The following is an 18,964-nucleotide window of genomic DNA, read 5'->3' on the forward strand; positions in this document are numbered from 1 at the left end:
CCTTACCAACACCTTCCACCTGCACACATCAGACAGTCAGTCAGACCTTAACACCCATAAACAGTAGCCGTGTGTTGAGTGAGTTGTGTGAAAGTGTGAGAGGTCTACTTCTGAGGAAGGACTTTGTCCAAAAGCTCAAATATTTCTAGCTTTCTTTTCCATTGTTTCTGTCTGTGGCTCAATGCCTCCTCTATGTGGTGAGTAGCAATCTATCCTTTCCATATTGTTGGAATTCAATACATAGTGTGTTATATATGTTTCAATTTGTATGTCTTTAGGATTTCAGGCAGTAATATTTCAAAATATACGGGGTGAGTCACCTAACATTACCGCTGGATATATTTCGTAAACCACATCAAATACCGACGAATCGATTCCAGAGACCGAATGTGAGGAGAGGGGCTTGTGTAATTGGTTAATACAAACCATAAAGAAATGCACGGAAGTATGTTTTTTAACACAAATCTACATTTTTTAAATGGAACTCCATTAGTTTTGTTAGCACATCTGAACATATAAACAAATACGTAATCAGTGCCGTTTGTTGCATCCAGAGATATTGTAACCTAAAGTTGACGCTTGAGTACCACTCCTCCGCTGTTCGATCGTGTGTATCGGAGAGCACCGAATTACGTAGGGATCCAAAGGGAATGGTGATGGACCTTAGGTACAGAAGAGACTGGAACAGCACCTTATGTCCACATGCTAACACCTTTTTATTGGTCTTTTTCACTGACGCACATGTACATTACCATGAGGGGTGAGGTACATGTACACACGTGGTTTCCGTTTTCAATTACGGAGTGGAATAGTGTGTGTCCTGACATGTCAGGTCAATAGATGTTCAATGTGGTGGCCATCATTTGCTGCACACAACTGCAATCTCTGGCGTAATGAATGTCGTACACGCTGGAGTACATCTGGTGTAATGTCGCTGCGGGCTGCCACAATACGTTGTTTCATATCCTCTGGGGTTGTAGGCACATCACGGTACACATTCTCCTTTAATGTACCCCACAGAAAGAAGTCCAGAGGTATAAGATCAGGAGAACGGGCTGGCCAATTTATGCGTCCTCCACGTCCTATGAAACGCCCGTCGAACATCCTGTCAAGGGTCAGCCTAGTGTTAATTGCGGAATGTGCAGGTGCAACATCATGCTGATACCACATATGTGGACGCGTTTCCAGTGGGACATTTTCGAGCAACGTTGGCAGATCATTCTGTAGAAACGCGATGTATGTTGCAGCTGTTTGGGCCCCTGCAATGAAATGAGGACCAATGAGGTGGTCGCCAATGATTCTGCACCATACATTTACAGTCCACGGTCGCTGTCACTCTACCTGTCTGAGCCAGCGAGGATTGTCCACGGACCAGTAATGCATGTTCCGTAGATTCACTGCCCCATGGTTTGTGAAACCCGCTTCATCGGTAAACAGGTAGAACTGCAACGCATTCTCTGTTAATGCCCATTGACAGAATTGCACTCAATGATTAGAGTCATCACCATGTAATTGCAGATGTAGCGACACACGAAACGGGTGAAAGCGCTGACGATGCAGTATGCGCATGACACTACTTTGACTCAGTCCACCGGCTCTCGCAATGTCCCGTGTACTCATGTGTGGGTTTATGGCAACAGCAGCTAACACACCAACTGCACCCACTTCTCCCGTGACGGGCCTGTTACGGACCCGTTTGCGTGCTACGACCATACCTGTTGCATACAGTTGGCGGTAGATGTTTTGCAATGTACGGCACGTTGAATGCTCTCTGTCCGGGTACCGTTCTGGATACACCCTGCAGGCTTCAGCTGCATTTCGTCGACACTCACCATATATGAGTATCATCTCCGCCTTTTCAGAGTTCGAATACAACATGGTCACAGTTCCCAAAACACTACACTATCACAGACGTCTGGTAACACGGTGTAGTACAGTTGGTCTGCGTGTGGAGACGAATGCAGAATAACAATAGCAGCAAGCGCTACATGTAGACACTGCGACAGCCAGACCAAACCACAACAGTGCACTACAGCCACACTCGTAAACACGGTCGTCATCGTAAACATGTCCCTGCAGATGCTGCTCGCCGACCGTGGCCGTGTTTGTTGCAACACGCAACTGAACGTCGGAGGTTTCAAGCGTCAACTTTAGGTTACAATATCTCCGGATGTAATTAACATTTTACAATGCAACAAACGGCACTGATTACGTATTTGTTTCTATGTTCAGATGTGCTAACAAAACTAACGTGGTTCCATTTAAAAAAATGTAGGTTTGTGTTAAAAAACATACTTCCGTGCATTTTTGTATGGTTTGTATTAAACAATTACACTAGCCCCTCTCCTCATGTTCGGTCTGTGGAATTGGTTCATCAGTATTTGATGTGGTTTACGAAATATATCCAGCGGTAACGTTAGGTGACTCACCCTGTATATTTAGTTGCAACCAGCTAGACACCTGCCATCAAAGTACCAGTACTTCAAAGTAAGTAAATGTGTTAAAGGCACATTTCAGTATATGGGATTTAGAATCATCTTGTACATTACCCATCACTTGAATGACAGACCGATGATATAAGTTACTCATTTCTGGGCCTATTTTGTACCCAGGTGTAGAGGGTTCAGGGACATGAAAACAGTCAAGTTGATCACTGTTGCAGTACTACTTTATCCTTTACAAATACTTGTAATTACTGCCTATGATAACAGCATTCTCCTTTTAAAGGAAAACAGTTGCACAGTTTCATTTAAATAATTGCCTAAATAACTCTGCTGAAGCCATTGTCATGAGGTGGATAACTTCATCTAGAAGTTTCACATCCACTTGAAATGTTTGACAAACCTACATGATACCAGTTACTCAGTTTATTGAATTATTTGGTTGTGATATCTTAAGATAATAGTTTTACACAATCATCCTTAAAACTGTATGTAAGTTCATCATACCAGAATGTAGACTGGCCACACCAATTGAGACAAGTAAGAAAAATTTGTAATAATTCCAAAATCTTGCACATCTTTAAATTTAGTGACTTTTCTTAATATTGCTCTGCTGTTCCTCAAGTTTTTCAGTTACCTCTGAACACATTGTTATAAAACCACACACACGTATTAGCTATTTTGCAAAAGAAAATCCAACTAATTTACCTGTCTAATGTCATAAATGTGATCATGTCCTCCCAGAATCAAATCAATTTCTTCAACAGCTTCAGCAAGTTTAATATCATTTGGCATTCTCATATGAGTGAGTGCTATAACATAGTCACAACCCTGAAATATTAAATAAATTTGACTGAGCATAGTTGACAAATGCAACAGAAGTGCAATTATTTATGTTACAAGACCTGTTGTGTGAAAATACAAATTACTGAACACAACATATGTTAGTTACATTACATAATAATAATCTGAAAAGAACATCTATATAACACTCATTTGTTGGAAGTTCACACAAATAATCAAGGAGTCTACACTGCATATAAAGTGTATAAATTCAACAATTTGCTATTTCACATCACTCCCTCTCGAACTGTCAACAATATTTCAGACTGAAGCACATGCAACATCCAAAGTGGTTTGTGACTGTAGGTTTACTCAGACGGCCCCATTTCTCCAAACAATAGGATCAATATGTTGTCTGTTCATAAAGTTAGCACAATCAGTACTATAGAGATTGTGGAAATGAAAAGAAGCACAGAATTAAGATGATTCCTGTTTAAGACTTACCATCTCAGAAATTTTTAGCAGTATTATACCAACTCAACACACAAAAAGAAAACCAGTTCAGTATGAAGTACTCTGGCTCTAACACTCAATGTCTGCACTTCTGAAACGATATCCTCAATTTCAGCTTCTCTGATAGTGCATGGTTTTTAAACAGGGATCCAGCATGTTTGGATCAATCAGGACATTATATCATAGATTTGTAGAACGAGAGGGTAAGAATGCTGACTAGATGCCAATAGAATTCACTTACTAAATTAACATTTAAGTTCCATCAGGAATTCACTTTTGAAGCACATCTTTCAACATCAGAAATCAGCTTCAGAGAGAGAGAGAAGAAAAGAAAAAGAAGAACTAAGGTCGAATACCAGAAATGAACACAGAAGTGGGATTGGTGAAAAAGAGAACTATGTTCATTCACTTGTCAAGAAAGAAGAGCTACAAAGAATATTTACTTCCATGATGGAAAATTAGCTATACCAAGAGAAAAGTTTTCAATCAAAAAGTAACTATACCATTTTCATAAAGCATTTTATCCAACCTGAGCCATTAAGAATGTTTACGATGAAAGTGCCTTAACAGTACTTGAATTAACATATTAACTGCACCATAACCACCTCAATTATTATCTAAATTCTACACTTGTCTGACAGAATATACATGAAAATGCTGCTACTGCCTTTACTTGAATTCAATGCACTCTCATTTTCTGCTGTTACAATTTCTGTGTGCTACACTATATGGAAATAAATGATCCATAATGTAATAACAGATAAAGCAAATAATATCCATGTTGATTATATATGACAAGTCACAACTGGGTGCCAGACTGGGCATCACACCTAAAGGTAATGTATTACCAATTACATTTCCTGAGCACACCTTATGGGTGAGTGCTTAGCTTCAACTTGCCACAGACAAGTGAAAAAATGAGGAGAGACCTGAGGCAAGTTGTAGTTTTCTACTTGGTACATGACGTGTGCTCTGAAAGAGCAAATGATGACTGTGTATCCATAATCAATTCCAGCACACAGTTTTGACTTGTCAAATGTAGTTGCCACAGCATATACCATGAAAAAAGTAGAATAACTGAATCTCAAAATGATTTTAGAAAAGACACTTTGCCTCTGACTGCAACTAAAAGGTCTTCATTTTATTTAGACATTATCAATTTCGAGACGTGTATCTGATACTTACACATATGTGATATGCACATTATATAACTATGTATTGTTGACATAACTGATTCACAAAATTGTGTTCTGTCAAACAGGGACATTTAGCATGACTCATGAAGCAAACAGCCACTGAGGGAGTGACTTTGTCAATAATGCTAAAATAAAATGAAGACTATTTAATTTTAGCTGGGGGTAAAGTTTTTTCTCTTAATTATTGATATGGCTGTGTTACCTACCGCTATATCAGCAATGGAAAGCTATAATACACCTCAAAGTAATATCTACTTACCAGATGGCAGCAAACTAACAGACCAACACAGGCTTGGAGACTCATAACTTATAGAACCTAGAGTTCATTCATTCAAGAAAAGAGAATGGAAAAAGTTGACAGAAACAGGATACTAGAAGAATTAGACACCAAAGACACCCAGTAGCTCGGGTCGAGGGAACCATTATAGAACAATGTTGCTGATGTCCCTTTCATCTTGTCCTGTTGTGCCACCTTACCCATTCTATCTAGCAACTTATCATTGTACACTATCTTCCCTCAAAGCCTTTCCATCTCTCTTTTGCTGAAGAAACGATTGCCAGGTTCTGAAGCAAGTGATTACCTACATTTTTGTAAGTCTGCCACTTTGCTGATATCTCACAAGTAGATATATTTCCTATACTTGTTTGGTTAATGATTATTCTAAGTTATTTCTGTGTTTTATGCATCTTGTTTGGAACAAAAGACACACGTTGGTGTATTGAAGGTTTATTACTGAGTTCCACGTACCTTATTCTCCGGCAATCCTGATAGTAAAGTAACAACAAATTAGTAATGTAACAACAAATTGTACATAGAAGACAATGTCACAGTCTTCCATTACGCAATATCCTTAGTGTTTTACCAACCTAATCAATCCAGAATGGCTGTAACAAGTACCATCAGAACTTTTGGTTCATGAATGCAGCAGTTGTTACGCCCTGAAGCACCCTACATGATGTGGATTCTTAGAACTGGAATGATATCAGATGTTGCTGGAGGAGGATTATGAGGAGGCCCTTTTGAGTTTTGCTTACATTTCCTCACACTGCAGTCAAGGAAATGCCTTCCATTATGCCTACAATAGAAGACAGATGACTTCAGAATTTCATGTAATCTGATACTGCAGCACGACAGTATCTTGGCCACTTCTATAAACACGTCGCCACCAAGTTAAAAGACTATCCTTCTTTGGGTACTAATAGTCAGTTTGAATAGCTGTCAAAAATTATAATATCAGTTTATAATCTTGCTATGATATCCAATATATGTGTACATAGTTCTTATTTAAATGTATGCAATTACGTTGTAGGTGAATCAGAATTATTTCATATTACAAACACAAATTTTAAATTTTTTCAGTAATTTAACCCTATTAACTTCACACAGGGAGGCACACAATAAGTTGTTGACAAGATTTGTAATCTATTGATGTAGAAGTAAAGAATACAGCTTGGAAATACAACCTAATGAATCACATGTTCAATATGACTGCCATTTTGGTTTACAACTTCTTCAAGTCACACACGTGCATTTGTGACAACTCTCCGACAAATATTCTGGAATGGTGCGGCATAACTCCACAATGATGGCTCTAAGTTGCACTGCATTTTTGGGTTCTCTTTAAGCAACCGCCAAAGGAAGAAGTCATGTGGGTTAATGTCTGGGCTGCAGGGCGGCCACATTCCTCCTCCCACATAATGTTCTGGAAATCTGTTTGACAATACCCTTAGGCCACGTCTTTTGTGTAGGAAATGAAGCACAACGTTGGCACTATGGGGGCACACTCCATCCTGCATGAACAACTGTGTCTGCAGTGGAAGATGTGAGGCCATGAGTTGAGGAAAGAACTGGTTTCGCAGCATGTGTCAATAGTGTTCACCAGTTACTGTAGCATCGAAGAAGAACAGACCAATGATTCCATGGCTTGACATCCCGACCAACTCGCACACTTTCTCCCCATAGGTGCCTTTCGTGTGGATTATTTGCTAAGGTTCATGTGCCCAGAATCGAACATTCTGTTTGTTCACATCACGGTTCACGTAAAAGTAAACTTTGTCAGAAAACCATGTGTTGTGTAGCACTGCCTCTTGGTCTTGCTCGATTGCCCACTTTGCAAACTGCAGTCTCCACTCCTTATCTCCTGCAGTAAGCTTATGTGCCACAATCATCTTATATGGATACCAGCGAAGGTCAGATTGAATAATTATTTGTACAGATCGGCGTGAAATTTCCAACTCTGCATTGGCTCTTCCTGTTGATTTACTCGGACTAAGAGTCAAAGCCACTCAAACTGCTTCAATATTTTGTGGCAACTGTATGGTACGTGCATGACACTCCAGAACGGATCCAGTACCCTCAAATTTTTTATGTAATCTGTGTATTGTCTATGGGCTGGGAGTCCACCATGTGCCAAAATGAGCACGAAACCTTCTCTGTGTCAATCTAACACTGTTCGTCACCACGAACAGTAACACAGTAACACCTTTTGTGCAATGGTCAACCGTCCTCTGTCCAACCATCCAACTGAAATGGTGGACCCACAACGGAAGTGATGAACTCGCAATGACATCTCACATAATTTCCATGAACTGCACCAAGTTGAGTGCACAATTTGAAAGCTATTGCCCAATAGTATAGTTGTAGGATCAAAATTCAATTGGTGACTTATCATGTGCCACCCTGTATTCTTTGCAAGACTCTGTCATGATGGCTGATGCTGCTTTTCATTCTCTGTTGCATAAGAGGCATTCAAAAAGAAATGAGCCGGAGACATAATTACAGAAACCAGTACCTGTGTGTTAGAAGTATCGACCCTGGCTGTTCAGAAACTGTGACAAAAGGTGGTGAATGGCTGTCTCATGAAATTCCCGGGACTGCGATGTTAACCAGTTCCACACATACAGCTGGACAACGTCATCCGAGGTGAATTTTTTGCCCCTCAGAACCTTTTTAAGGGGACCAAAAATGACGTAATCACAGGGAGAGAGGTCCGGACTGTAAGGAGGGTGGCTGAGAACCTCCTATTTTAATTTCTGTAGGAGTGCCGTGACTTTGTTGGCTGTATGAGGCTTTGCACTGTTCTGGAGCAGAATGACCCCACGGGTGAGATTGCCCGGTTGTTTTGATTTGATAGCTTGGTGAAGGGTGGTCAAGGTTTGCAAGTAATACTGGGCATTCACTGTTGTCCCATGCAGCAGGAAGTGAATCAGAAGGGGGCCATCTTGGTCAAAGAAGAAAGCCAGCATAACCTTTGCTGCACTCATGTGGACGACAACATCCAGCTGTACATGAGGGACTGGTTAACATCGCAGCCCCGGGAATTTTATGAGACAGCCATTCACCACCTTGTGTCACAGTGGGGTAGTGTATTTACTCGAATCTAAGCCGCACTTTTTTTCCGGTTTTTGTAATCCAAAAAACTGCCTGCGGCTTAGAATCGAGTGCAAAGTAAGCGGAAGTTCTGAAAAATGTTGGTAGGTGCCGCCACAACTAACTTCTGCCGTCGAATATATGTAGCGCTACAAAGGCATGCGTTGCAGGCATAATGATAAATACTGGCGCCAAAACCTCTGAGTCAGTAAATAAATTAAAAAAAGGTGGAAGACGAGCTTTTTTTCTCCGCCCCCAGTTTCGACCACTGCATTTTCATACGTTATCCAACGAAGTAAATACAAATTCCGTATTGTTCATCTTCGAATGCAGCAGCATTTCGATGTACTATGAAAATCCGAGTGGCAAGACTGTTTGGGATGTTTATCAATATGGCCAACGCAACATTCTGATTTTTTCCTACCTGTGAGAAGAGATGGTTGCTAATAGGAACTTTTATGAATTATGAATCACATGCAGTATTCTCTTCTCCATAAGAATAATACGAATATAAACATTTTGCCATGTATTCTTTCGTGTTTGCTACTATCTCATTTAAATCCTGTCTGCTTAATAAACTATGAAACTAGCGTGAGACAACAGCAAACGCGGAAGAATATGCATATCATGTCATGTTTATATCCGTATTATTCTTATGCCTAATAGTGATACAGTCAGAAATGAAGCACGGCAATTGACTAGATTTTTAAATCGAAGATGACTCTAATTTCTGTGCAGAATGTAATGTACAAAAGAGGCGTCTGCAAAGATTTTCAAACGGCGAAAAATTTTAGCTAAACTCTTGTTCAGAACATCTTCTACCATACGCAGTCTATTATTTGGTTCTTGTTGATCATTATCAAAGAAAGCAGCAGTGTAAGTAACTACAAATAGCAGTCTCTTGCTATTGTTTCGCTAATGAGACAATTCCTCTCTCTTTTTTTTTTTTTTATCGTAAGCAGCGGTAGCGCGCACAAAAGCAAGCCATGCCGCGAGCGACGACAGGTCGTAAACACACATTATCAGAATGCGACGAACAACACATGACACACTACAATAACGCATTTTCAGCTTAGAGTGACGTAAACACCTGTAACAAAGAGAGCAGCACCTATCAGATCAAAGAAAAATAAGCAATCGATTCAAACCAGACGAAGCACGTGAAAAAGAAGGGTATCCGTATAAATACAGACGGAGCGAGTGACGCATAGCAATGGCTACCTGGTGAAGCTTAACTGCTAAGCTTACGACCCGAACTGAACTACTGTAGCTGTATCGTCATTCATTCGACCTAAATTGTGTCTCATATTACAATGGACCAATTTTGTTTCGATTTGGAGGTGCGGCCTAAAACTTTTCCCTCCCTTGAATTTCGAGTATCAAATTTCAGGTGCGGCTTAGATTCGGGAAAATTTTTTTTCCTTGATTTCGAGTCTCATTTTTTAGGTGCGGCTTAGATTCGAGTGCCGCTTAGATTCGAGTAAATACGGTAAGTGTCTCAACAGCTAGGGTCAATACTTCTAACAAACAGGTACTGGTTTCTGTAATTATGCCTCTGGCTCATTTCTTTTTGAACACCCCTTATATGTTGCAACAGGGAGGATGAGATTTGCACATGCACACAACAATGAGTAAGCTCAGCACACTTCCATCACACTATCTGAACCACAGTAAAATGCATAAAGGACAATTGCCACCAGTGCAATAACTTCTACAAAATATTGATGTATTAAATTTTCTGCACTAAAAACACTCAACACACATTTTTATTCGCGACCATGTCGCAGCTTGTCAACATATATTTTTCTGTGTCACTTGCTGCTACTTTACTAGTAACAAAATGAACGAGTGAGAAAGAGTTTCACACATAGCCCTGAGAAATCAGTTTGGAAGACTTGTTCTAAAGAAGCACCTACAGTGACATCTGTATGGAGGCTTAAGGAGTCACTTACAAATACATCCTTATCATTTGCAGTTGTTACAATCTTTAAAGGCTACACAGTATGATTTACTTGTCAACTTTGAGAACGAAATGTTGCTGCATGATGATTCAGATTTTGTGGATAGTCTCATTTCCAATGATGAAATGACATTTCACATAAGTGGAAATGTGAACACACATAATGTGCACATCTGGGGGTCAGCAAATCCCCTCAACATGGTACAGTACCAATGAGGCCATCCTAAATTGAATGTTTCTTGTGTCATATCCCAGTGGAAAGTTTATAGGTCTTTCCTTTTTCGTGAAGCAACTGTAACTGGTGTTCCTTATCTTGATGCGCTAAAACTGTGGCTATTTCCTCAACTGGAAGAAGCTAAATCACAGAACTTTACTTGGCAGCAAGATAATAGGCATAACTCAGTACACGATTGGTTAAACTATGTTGTACCCAACTGCTGGATTCACTGCAAGGGGCCTGATCACAGAGCTCATTTCACATACTCTCTAAGTTCACCAGACCTGACAACAATGTGATTTTCACCTTTGGGTTTTCATATAGGATCATGTGTATGTACCTCTATTACCAGCTCCTCTGCTTGAATTTAGAATCAGAACTGAAGTAGCTGTTGCAACAATTACTACACACACACACACACACACACACACACACATATACTGATCACGGTTTGGGAAGAACTTGCCTCTCACCTCGATGTGTGCAGTGTGATGAACGGTGGTCGCATTGAGCAGTTGAAAGGAAAACTGTTTGATTTATTCTTTCAGTTGATGTATTATTTATAATTGTGAGTTGACTATAATAAATGGTACAAAGTGTTAAAACCTGGACATTCATTCTGAAACACCATGTGCTCTAAAACTTGGACAATCTGACATCCATTAGCTGGGACTTTGGCTATTTTTCTGAATATGGTTTTTAAAAATTTCAGTTCAACTAAATACTTTTATTATATAAAACAGACTTGACACTAGGTGCTATATAAATGGAGCACAGAAAGTTCTGGCAGAATGCAAATAGCTTAAGAGCAACTTTTAATAGTTTTCAGATGAATCTTTTTCCAAGCTAGCATGCACACATATGCACACCTGTACAGCCACACTGTGCCAGCTGAATACACAATATTGGGACTGCAGTTCTGTAGGCATATTGGCTGAGGGGTTGTGTTGGGTGGAGTGGATGAAGGGAGAAAAGAGGCAGAGAAGGAGGGCCATGGTTGACGAAAGGTAGGAGTGTGTGTGTGTGTGTGTGTGTGTGTGTGTGAGAGAGAGAGAGAGAGAGAGAGAGAGAGAGAGAGAGAGAGAGAGATGCCTGGAATCTAGCAAAGTTTTTAAGTACTATTTGTGTGCCTTTCAACAACTCAATGCCTCTAATATTCATTAACTTGTTACCTCATTTTTAATTATTTACAAAGTTGACACACAATATTAGTCTCTTCTGAATGGTACTGTTGTAAACTGGGTGATTACAATAAGCCTGATGAGACAAATGTCAGTATGCATAAGGTTCTAATATATGGAATTCTTGATGTGGTCATTTGAATTCCATTTCATTGCTATGGTTGTCCTATTACTAACAGATAAGTTATGGTAATTAGTATAGATTGTCATCTTTTAGTAATAAAGTAAGTAATTCCTGTGCATTTTACTGAAAAGTGCTCCTGAGAGTTCCAAGCAAATACATCTACATCTACATTTATACTCCGCAAGCCACCCAACGGTGTGTGGCGGAGGGCACTTTACGTGCCACTGTCATTACCTCCCTTTCCTGTTCCAGTCGCGTATGGTTCGCGGGAAGAACGACTGTCTGAAAGCCTCTGTACGCCCTTTAATCTCTCTAATTTTACATTCGTGATCTCCTCGGGAGGTATAAGTAGGGGGAAGCAATATATTCGATACCTCATCCAGAAACGCACCCTCTCGAAACCTGGCGAGTAAGCTACACCACGATGCAGAGCGCCTCTCTTGCAGAGTCTGCCACTTGAGTTTGTTAAACATCTCCGTAACACTATCACGGTTACCAAATAACCCTGTGACGAAACGCGTCGCTCTTCTTTGGATCTTCTCTATCTCCTCCGTCAACCCGATCTGGTACGGATCCCACACTGATGAGCAATACTCAAGTATAGGTCGAATGAGTGTTTTGTAAGCCACCTCCTTTGTCGATGGACTACATTTTCTAAGGACTCTCCCAATGAATCTCAACTTGGTACCCGCCTTACCAACAATTAATTTTATATGATCATTCCACTTCAAATCGTTCTGCACGCATACTCCCAGATATTTTACAGAAGTAACTGCTACCAGTGTTTGTTCCGCTATCATATAATCATACAATAAAGGATCCTTCTTTCTATGTATTCGCAATACATTACATTTGTCTATGTTAAGGGTCAGTTGCCACTCCCTGCACCAAGTGCCTATCCGCTGCAGATCTTCCTGCATTTCGCTACAATTTTCTAATGCTGCAACTTCTCTGTATACTACGGCATCATCCGCGAAAAGCCGCATGGAACTTCCAACACTATCTACTAGGTCATTTATATATATTGTGAAAAGCAATGGTCCCATAACACTCCCCTGTGGCACGCCAGAGGTTACTTTAACGTCTGTAGACGTCTCTCCATTGATAACAACATGCTGTGTTCTGTTTGCTAAAAACTCTTCAACCCAGCCACACAGCTGGTCTGATATTCCGTAGGCTCTTACTTTGTTTATCAGGCGACAGTGCGGAACTGTATTGAACGCCTTCCGGAAGTCAAGAAAAATAGCATCTACCTGGGAGCCTGTATCTAATATTTTCTGGGTCTCATGAACAAATAAAGCGAGTTGGGTCTCACACGATCGCTGTTTCCGGAATCCATGTTGATTCCTACATAGTAGATTCTGGGTTTCCAAAAACGACACGATACTCAAGCAAAAAACATGTTCTAAAATTCTACAACAGATCGACGCCAGAGATATAGGTCTATAGTTTTGCGCATCTGCTCGACGACCCTTCTTGAAGACTGGGACTACCTGTGTTCTTTTCCAATCATTTAATAATCACAAAATAGTGTAACAGCTAGAATCATGGCAGTTTCTGGTATCAGCCCTTCAGCTGCTGTTTCCTGTATTTGCAAAAAAACATTTCAGTCACTCCATTACATCATCCTGACATCACCAGCCAAATAACAAGATGATTATACACAGAAGAAGTCACATGCAGTAACAGCAGGATTCCATCAGAATTATTTCTGATGAAGTACATGAAGATCAAATTCAAAATTCTGAATTTAACTTTTGAACTGAAGTAGTCGAAGAAACAATTACCTTTTAGATGCAAATGACACAAAAAATGTTATCATCTTTATATTAATAACAGCTATGCTATGAGTGCCATATTATACTTATCTCTGGTAACTGTTTCTACAACACTGATAAAATTATAAGCACATATTCCTTTACCATCTTCTTCACACTCTACATCAACCACAAACAAACTGTTATGAAACTTTTGATAAGCAGTAATCTTTCTTTATGCAAAAACTTTCTTCTATGTTGAAATTTAAAAACTGCATCACTTCCTCAGGACAGATGGGTGACAGCCCCTATTGCTAGTAAGAATGTTCAGAAGACTTACATAAAAAATTACAAGCATTATTGTAACACCATGAAACTGAGATACATTATACAAAATCCATGTGCAGTGTGTGGCACATCGGAAATAGACATATAGAGATTACATACATAAACATCAGACAGAACACACTGATTTGGAAGGGACATAGGTTTGGGTGGTGAGGAGTATGTCATCAAAGAGCAGTGTATGGGCTGTTTCCAGTGGACACAATGGGACGTCTGGAAAAATGTTGAGCATTTATTTCTGAAGAAACTATCAAAACATGGTGGCTGCTGATAGTAACATAGTGTGCATCTCCTGCCCGCTTTGTACTCAGTGGGTGGGTGGGAGTGTGTTAGGAGGGATAAGAAAACAATTCACTGTTGGTTGAAAACTTTACAAAAAAAGGTTCTGCATTGAAACAAAATTTCCTAGCCATCCTCACACTGTAACAGACTTAGAAAAAGGGCAGCTGTCAGGGCCTTGGAGTTATTCACAGAAACACATTGCTACACAACTGCTGCCCAACAGAACTGCGAGGAGAATTCCGCACTGAGATCTGCAAATGCATCCCCACAAAATAGCAACTAGATGAAAAGTGAAGGCAAGTGAGTGTCATAGCTGTACAAAGATATGTTGACACCTTCTGAATGCTTGCATACAGAAGTTTATTTATTTATTTTGCCTTTTTTCCTCCTTGATGACATACATTTCCACCCTTCTGACACAGTAAACTGATACTGGTCTGGCAGTAACCCTTGTGAATTTCACTAATGAGCAGCACATGATACCAAAATGACAGAGTGGTGTGCCATTTTTAACTCTTGTATGTTGGATTCATGACTCTCTCACCTCTGCTCCCCCCCTCCCACCTCTGCCCCTTTTTCTAGGATTTCTTACCTCCGTCAGTAAAAACAGAACTCTTATAGGATTACTTTGTTGTCTCAATCTGTCTGTCTGTCCAATGGTTCTAAACCCTATTTCTTAGGAATATGTAGACATATCAACTTGAAACTTACATCACATATTAAGATCTACAGTCTCTTGACAATGTAAAAATGTGAAGCTTTAAGTCAATACAATCAGGAGGTACAGTTATTTACGTCTCATATTTTGATAGTCACAAACTCACTCATCAAAACCTACAGGGTACTTTCCATTGACCTAGAACAATGAAATTTATCAAGAAGCAAGATTTGACACGATGACCAAAGGAAAAAGTCTGAAATTTGTTAATTTGTATTTAAATCACACAAATAAAAACATTCTGTCATTTGTTATCACACTATCTGTCTGGCCGTCTATTAAGACCCCTTGCTCTCAGGAACGGATAGGCACACTTAAGTTGAAATTTATGTCACATCCCTTGATGGTATAACAAACATAAGCTTCTAAGAGAATGCAATCAAAAGATACAGCCATTATACTCTTGAAACATATACAGTACTTTCCCTTCACATAGGATCATGAACTTGGTGAGAAGAAAGATTTCACAGTGGAAGTAAAGGAAAAAAATTAGAAAACAGTTAATTTGTAATTGTATCATATGAAAAAAAATATTTCGTTTATCATTTGTTACCTGACTTCAAGTCTGAAATTAAAACATTCTTGAAAGTCTTGGAATCCCTATAACCGATATCTTGCCCAGTATCAATGTTGATAACAGGCAACAATTGAGATGCTCGATTCCCGGACTGGATGAACTATCTACATACTTAATTAAGTATGTACAGAACCTCAATGTGCAAATCCTATTCACACCAGGAGCCCCCCCCCCCTTTTTTTTAGGCGGATGGTGTCACTGTTATTGGTAAGAGTGATAATGATTGAGGTGTTACAGAATTTTTTCCAGCCTCAATTGGGTGAAATTCTCCATGATTATTATGCCGGTAATATGTGGTTCACCAGATGGTACAACACATGCCTTTCCCTTCTGAGATACATTTTTACCATACATGTTGCCCACTTGTCTGCCAGTATTAAAAGCTGTGCTTCACAGTAGTTAGACACAGGGAGATGAGGAGGATCTACAACGAAGTTCAAAATAATTATCCTCATAAAACATAACAAGTGACCCAGACAATGCCTTTCTTCATTGAATTTATTAGCTTCCAATATTGGGAAGTTCTTTCAGTCACACCCTGTATTTGAGAGTAAATATCGTTAGTTTTAGAGAGAAACACTTACTGTAATGCAACAATTTATGCATGCCAGTGTCAGACAGTGTGGGTGCAGAGCACGAGAAAAGTGCAAGCATGTGTGCGCACACCAGCCACAGACAACACACTGAAATGTACATACCAGAAAGCCACGACAAGTACCGGAGCAAAGGGTAAAAGAGGAATTGGATATAATATTTCAAAACTATGGAAATTTAACTTATGCTGCTTTACCCCTCAGGTACAGATTTGTTCCTCAAAAAGTAATCCACCAAGACAGTGTGAATGTCTGGGTTGGTCACTGGAATCTACCTCGGCTGATTACCTTAATCCTCACTAAAATTTAACTAAGGGCTTTTAATAGTGTCATAGTTTTCATTCTTTCCAATGTAACTGTTCATAGGTAGCACTCAAATATAGCACACTCATTCTTTTCATCTGACATTCATTAATACAGCTCAACTGGATGAAATACTGAATTTTTTTGTCATGTGAAATAGAGGGCAGGAGAGAGGAGACGAACTACTTGTTCTGAAACACACACAGTATTTCTTCCAGAAACAATTTTGCACAGCTACTGTACTTAGAAATCCACCCATTGATATAGTGGCAACAGATAGGTGTGGATTTCTCAATTTACTACAGTGGGGAGACAAGTTAGACCCATAGGAAAATATTCAGCAAATGTGACAAATTAAGAAACTCAACTGAAAATACTTTAGGTAAGGAGCTGGAGAATGGTTAAAATATTGTTGTCAAATGCAGGAAGACTTGCAGATGATGTTTGGTTTGTACAAATATTGAATGCTGACTGTCAATGAAATAAAATTTATGGAAACGAGAACAAGATGACTGTCCATATTTTAAAGTTCAAGGCAACATGCACAATAACATAAAAGAGATTTGATTCCATATTGACAGAGTAAAATACTTGAGCTAGGCCACAAGAATCAGTAACAACTATTTAAAAAAACAATGATTTCACAGACTTATGATGGGACAATCTTCATACAGTTGTCAAGAAACAGGTGCCAAGCTACGATTCATTCAAGATTTCATCTAATGAGTAAATCACCTATGTCGGAAATTGTTAAGGGACCATTTGTCCAACCCATCCTGGAATATTGGTACTCTTTCTTGGTTCCTTAGGGAACAAAATGAATGCAGCAAATAGAGAAATTCTAAAGACGAATGGCACAATATGACATGGGTTCATCTAAGCAGAATGGGTGACACGTGTGACTCACAAAGTTGGAATTATTCCATTTATTACAGCTTCAACTCCTGTTAATAACTAATTTTCTTTCACACAATTTTGTGAGGGGTTGGGGGACAGCAAGTTACCCTAAGTTTAGGTGAGGGAAGTTACAGGAGTGAAGGATGTGCTATAAGGATAGCTCCCATCTGCACAGGTCAGAAAAGCTTATCCTCATTCCTCCACAATCTCAACACCTTCTCCCCCATCCACTTCAGTTGGCCCTCCTCCACCCATTGCGCCACCTTCCTAGGTGTCAATTTCCTCCTCTCAGTAGGCTCCATCCACACCTCACTCCACATCAAACCCACCAACCATCATCAGTACCTGCACTTTTACAGCTGCCACTCCTTCTACACCAAAAAATCCCTCCCATACAGTGTAGCCACTGGTGGCACACACGTCTGCAGTGATGAAAATTCCCTCGCCCAATATGCTGGAGGCCTCACAAAGGCCTTCGCAGACAGGCAATACCCCCAAGACCTAATACACAAACAGATCTCCCATTCCATCTCCCCACATACACCTGATCCTCACATCCATTCCAAGAACCAACCACAAAGAAGTGCCCCTCTTGTCACCCAATATCACCTGGGGCTGGAATGACTGAACCATGTCCTTTGTCAGGACTCTGATTATCTATCATCATGCCCAGAAATGAGGTACCTCCTACCCGAAATACTTCCATCCCCTCCCAAACTGGTGTTCCACCACCCACCAAACTCCCACCCCCAATCCCCTGCCAGAGGGATCATACCCTTGTGGAAGACCCGGTTGCAAGACCTGCCCCATCCACCCACCCAGCACCACCTAGTCCAGTCCCCTCACAGGCTTATCCCACATATTCAGAGGCCGGGCCACCTGAAAAAGCAGCCATGTTGTATACAAGCTCTGCTGCAACCACTGCAAAGTGTTTCACATTGATATGACAACCAACCAGCCATCAACCAGAATGGACAGCCAGCGTCAAACTGTTGCCAAAAACAAGATGAACCACCCAGAGGCACGACATGCAGCAGATCACAACATGCAAGATTTCAATAGCTGCTTCACAACCTGTGCTATATGGATCCTCCCCACCGCTACCAGCTTTTCTGAGCTGCACAGATGGGGCTATCCTTACAGCACATCCTTCTCTCCTGTAACCTCCCTGACCTAAACCTAAGGTAACTCGTTGTCCCCCACCTCATCAAATAGTGCATGTGTGTGAGTGAGTGTAAGTGTGTGTGTGTGTGTGTGTGTGTGTGTGTGTGTGTGTGTGTGTGTGTGTGTGTGTACCCCCACACACATGTCAACTAATTGTGTGCTGCCATCTCACACCCTAGTCTGTGAAATTGAGGGTTCAGCCCTCTGCCACATGCCCCCTCTACCTGCATCCCTAGCTAGCCCATGGACAGCTCCCCACTATCCCACGAGCAGCTTCCTCCCAACTCCCTCCCTGCCTCCCACCTCTCTCCATCCCTCACCACACCAAACACTGCACTCCCACCTTACCCCAGTACACTCACCATCGGCCAGGAAAGAGTTGGCAGTCAAATGAGCACAATGTAGGGAGACAGGTGTGTGTGTGTGTGTGTGTGTGTGTGTGTGTGTGTGTGTGTTATAGCTTGAGAAAGGAATTCCATTCTGAAAGCTAGCTTTAGTCTGTACCTTTTGTGTGTGTATCTGATACCTAATTGAAAATTCCAT

At 40.5% G+C, this 18,964-nt stretch overlaps 1 protein-coding gene across 3 annotated transcripts in view; it reads right to left on the reverse strand.

The window, feature by feature from the left end:
* Positions 1 to 18,964, reverse strand: part of LOC126416728 (mannosylglucosyl-3-phosphoglycerate phosphatase) — a 220,328-nt gene that overhangs the window by 107,744 nt on the left and 93,620 nt on the right. For all 3 annotated transcript variants that reach the window (XM_050084547.1, XM_050084548.1, XM_050084549.1), the window contains one exon: positions 3,150 to 3,272. In XM_050084547.1, coding sequence (XP_049940504.1) covers positions 3,150 to 3,272 — 123 coding nt within the window. The remainder of the gene's footprint in view (positions 1 to 3,149; positions 3,273 to 18,964) is intronic.

Source organism: Schistocerca serialis, chromosome 8 (genome assembly GCF_023864345.2).
Source record: "Schistocerca serialis cubense isolate TAMUIC-IGC-003099 chromosome 8, iqSchSeri2.2, whole genome shotgun sequence".
NCBI classification, from domain to species: domain Eukaryota; kingdom Metazoa; phylum Arthropoda; class Insecta; order Orthoptera; family Acrididae; genus Schistocerca; species Schistocerca serialis.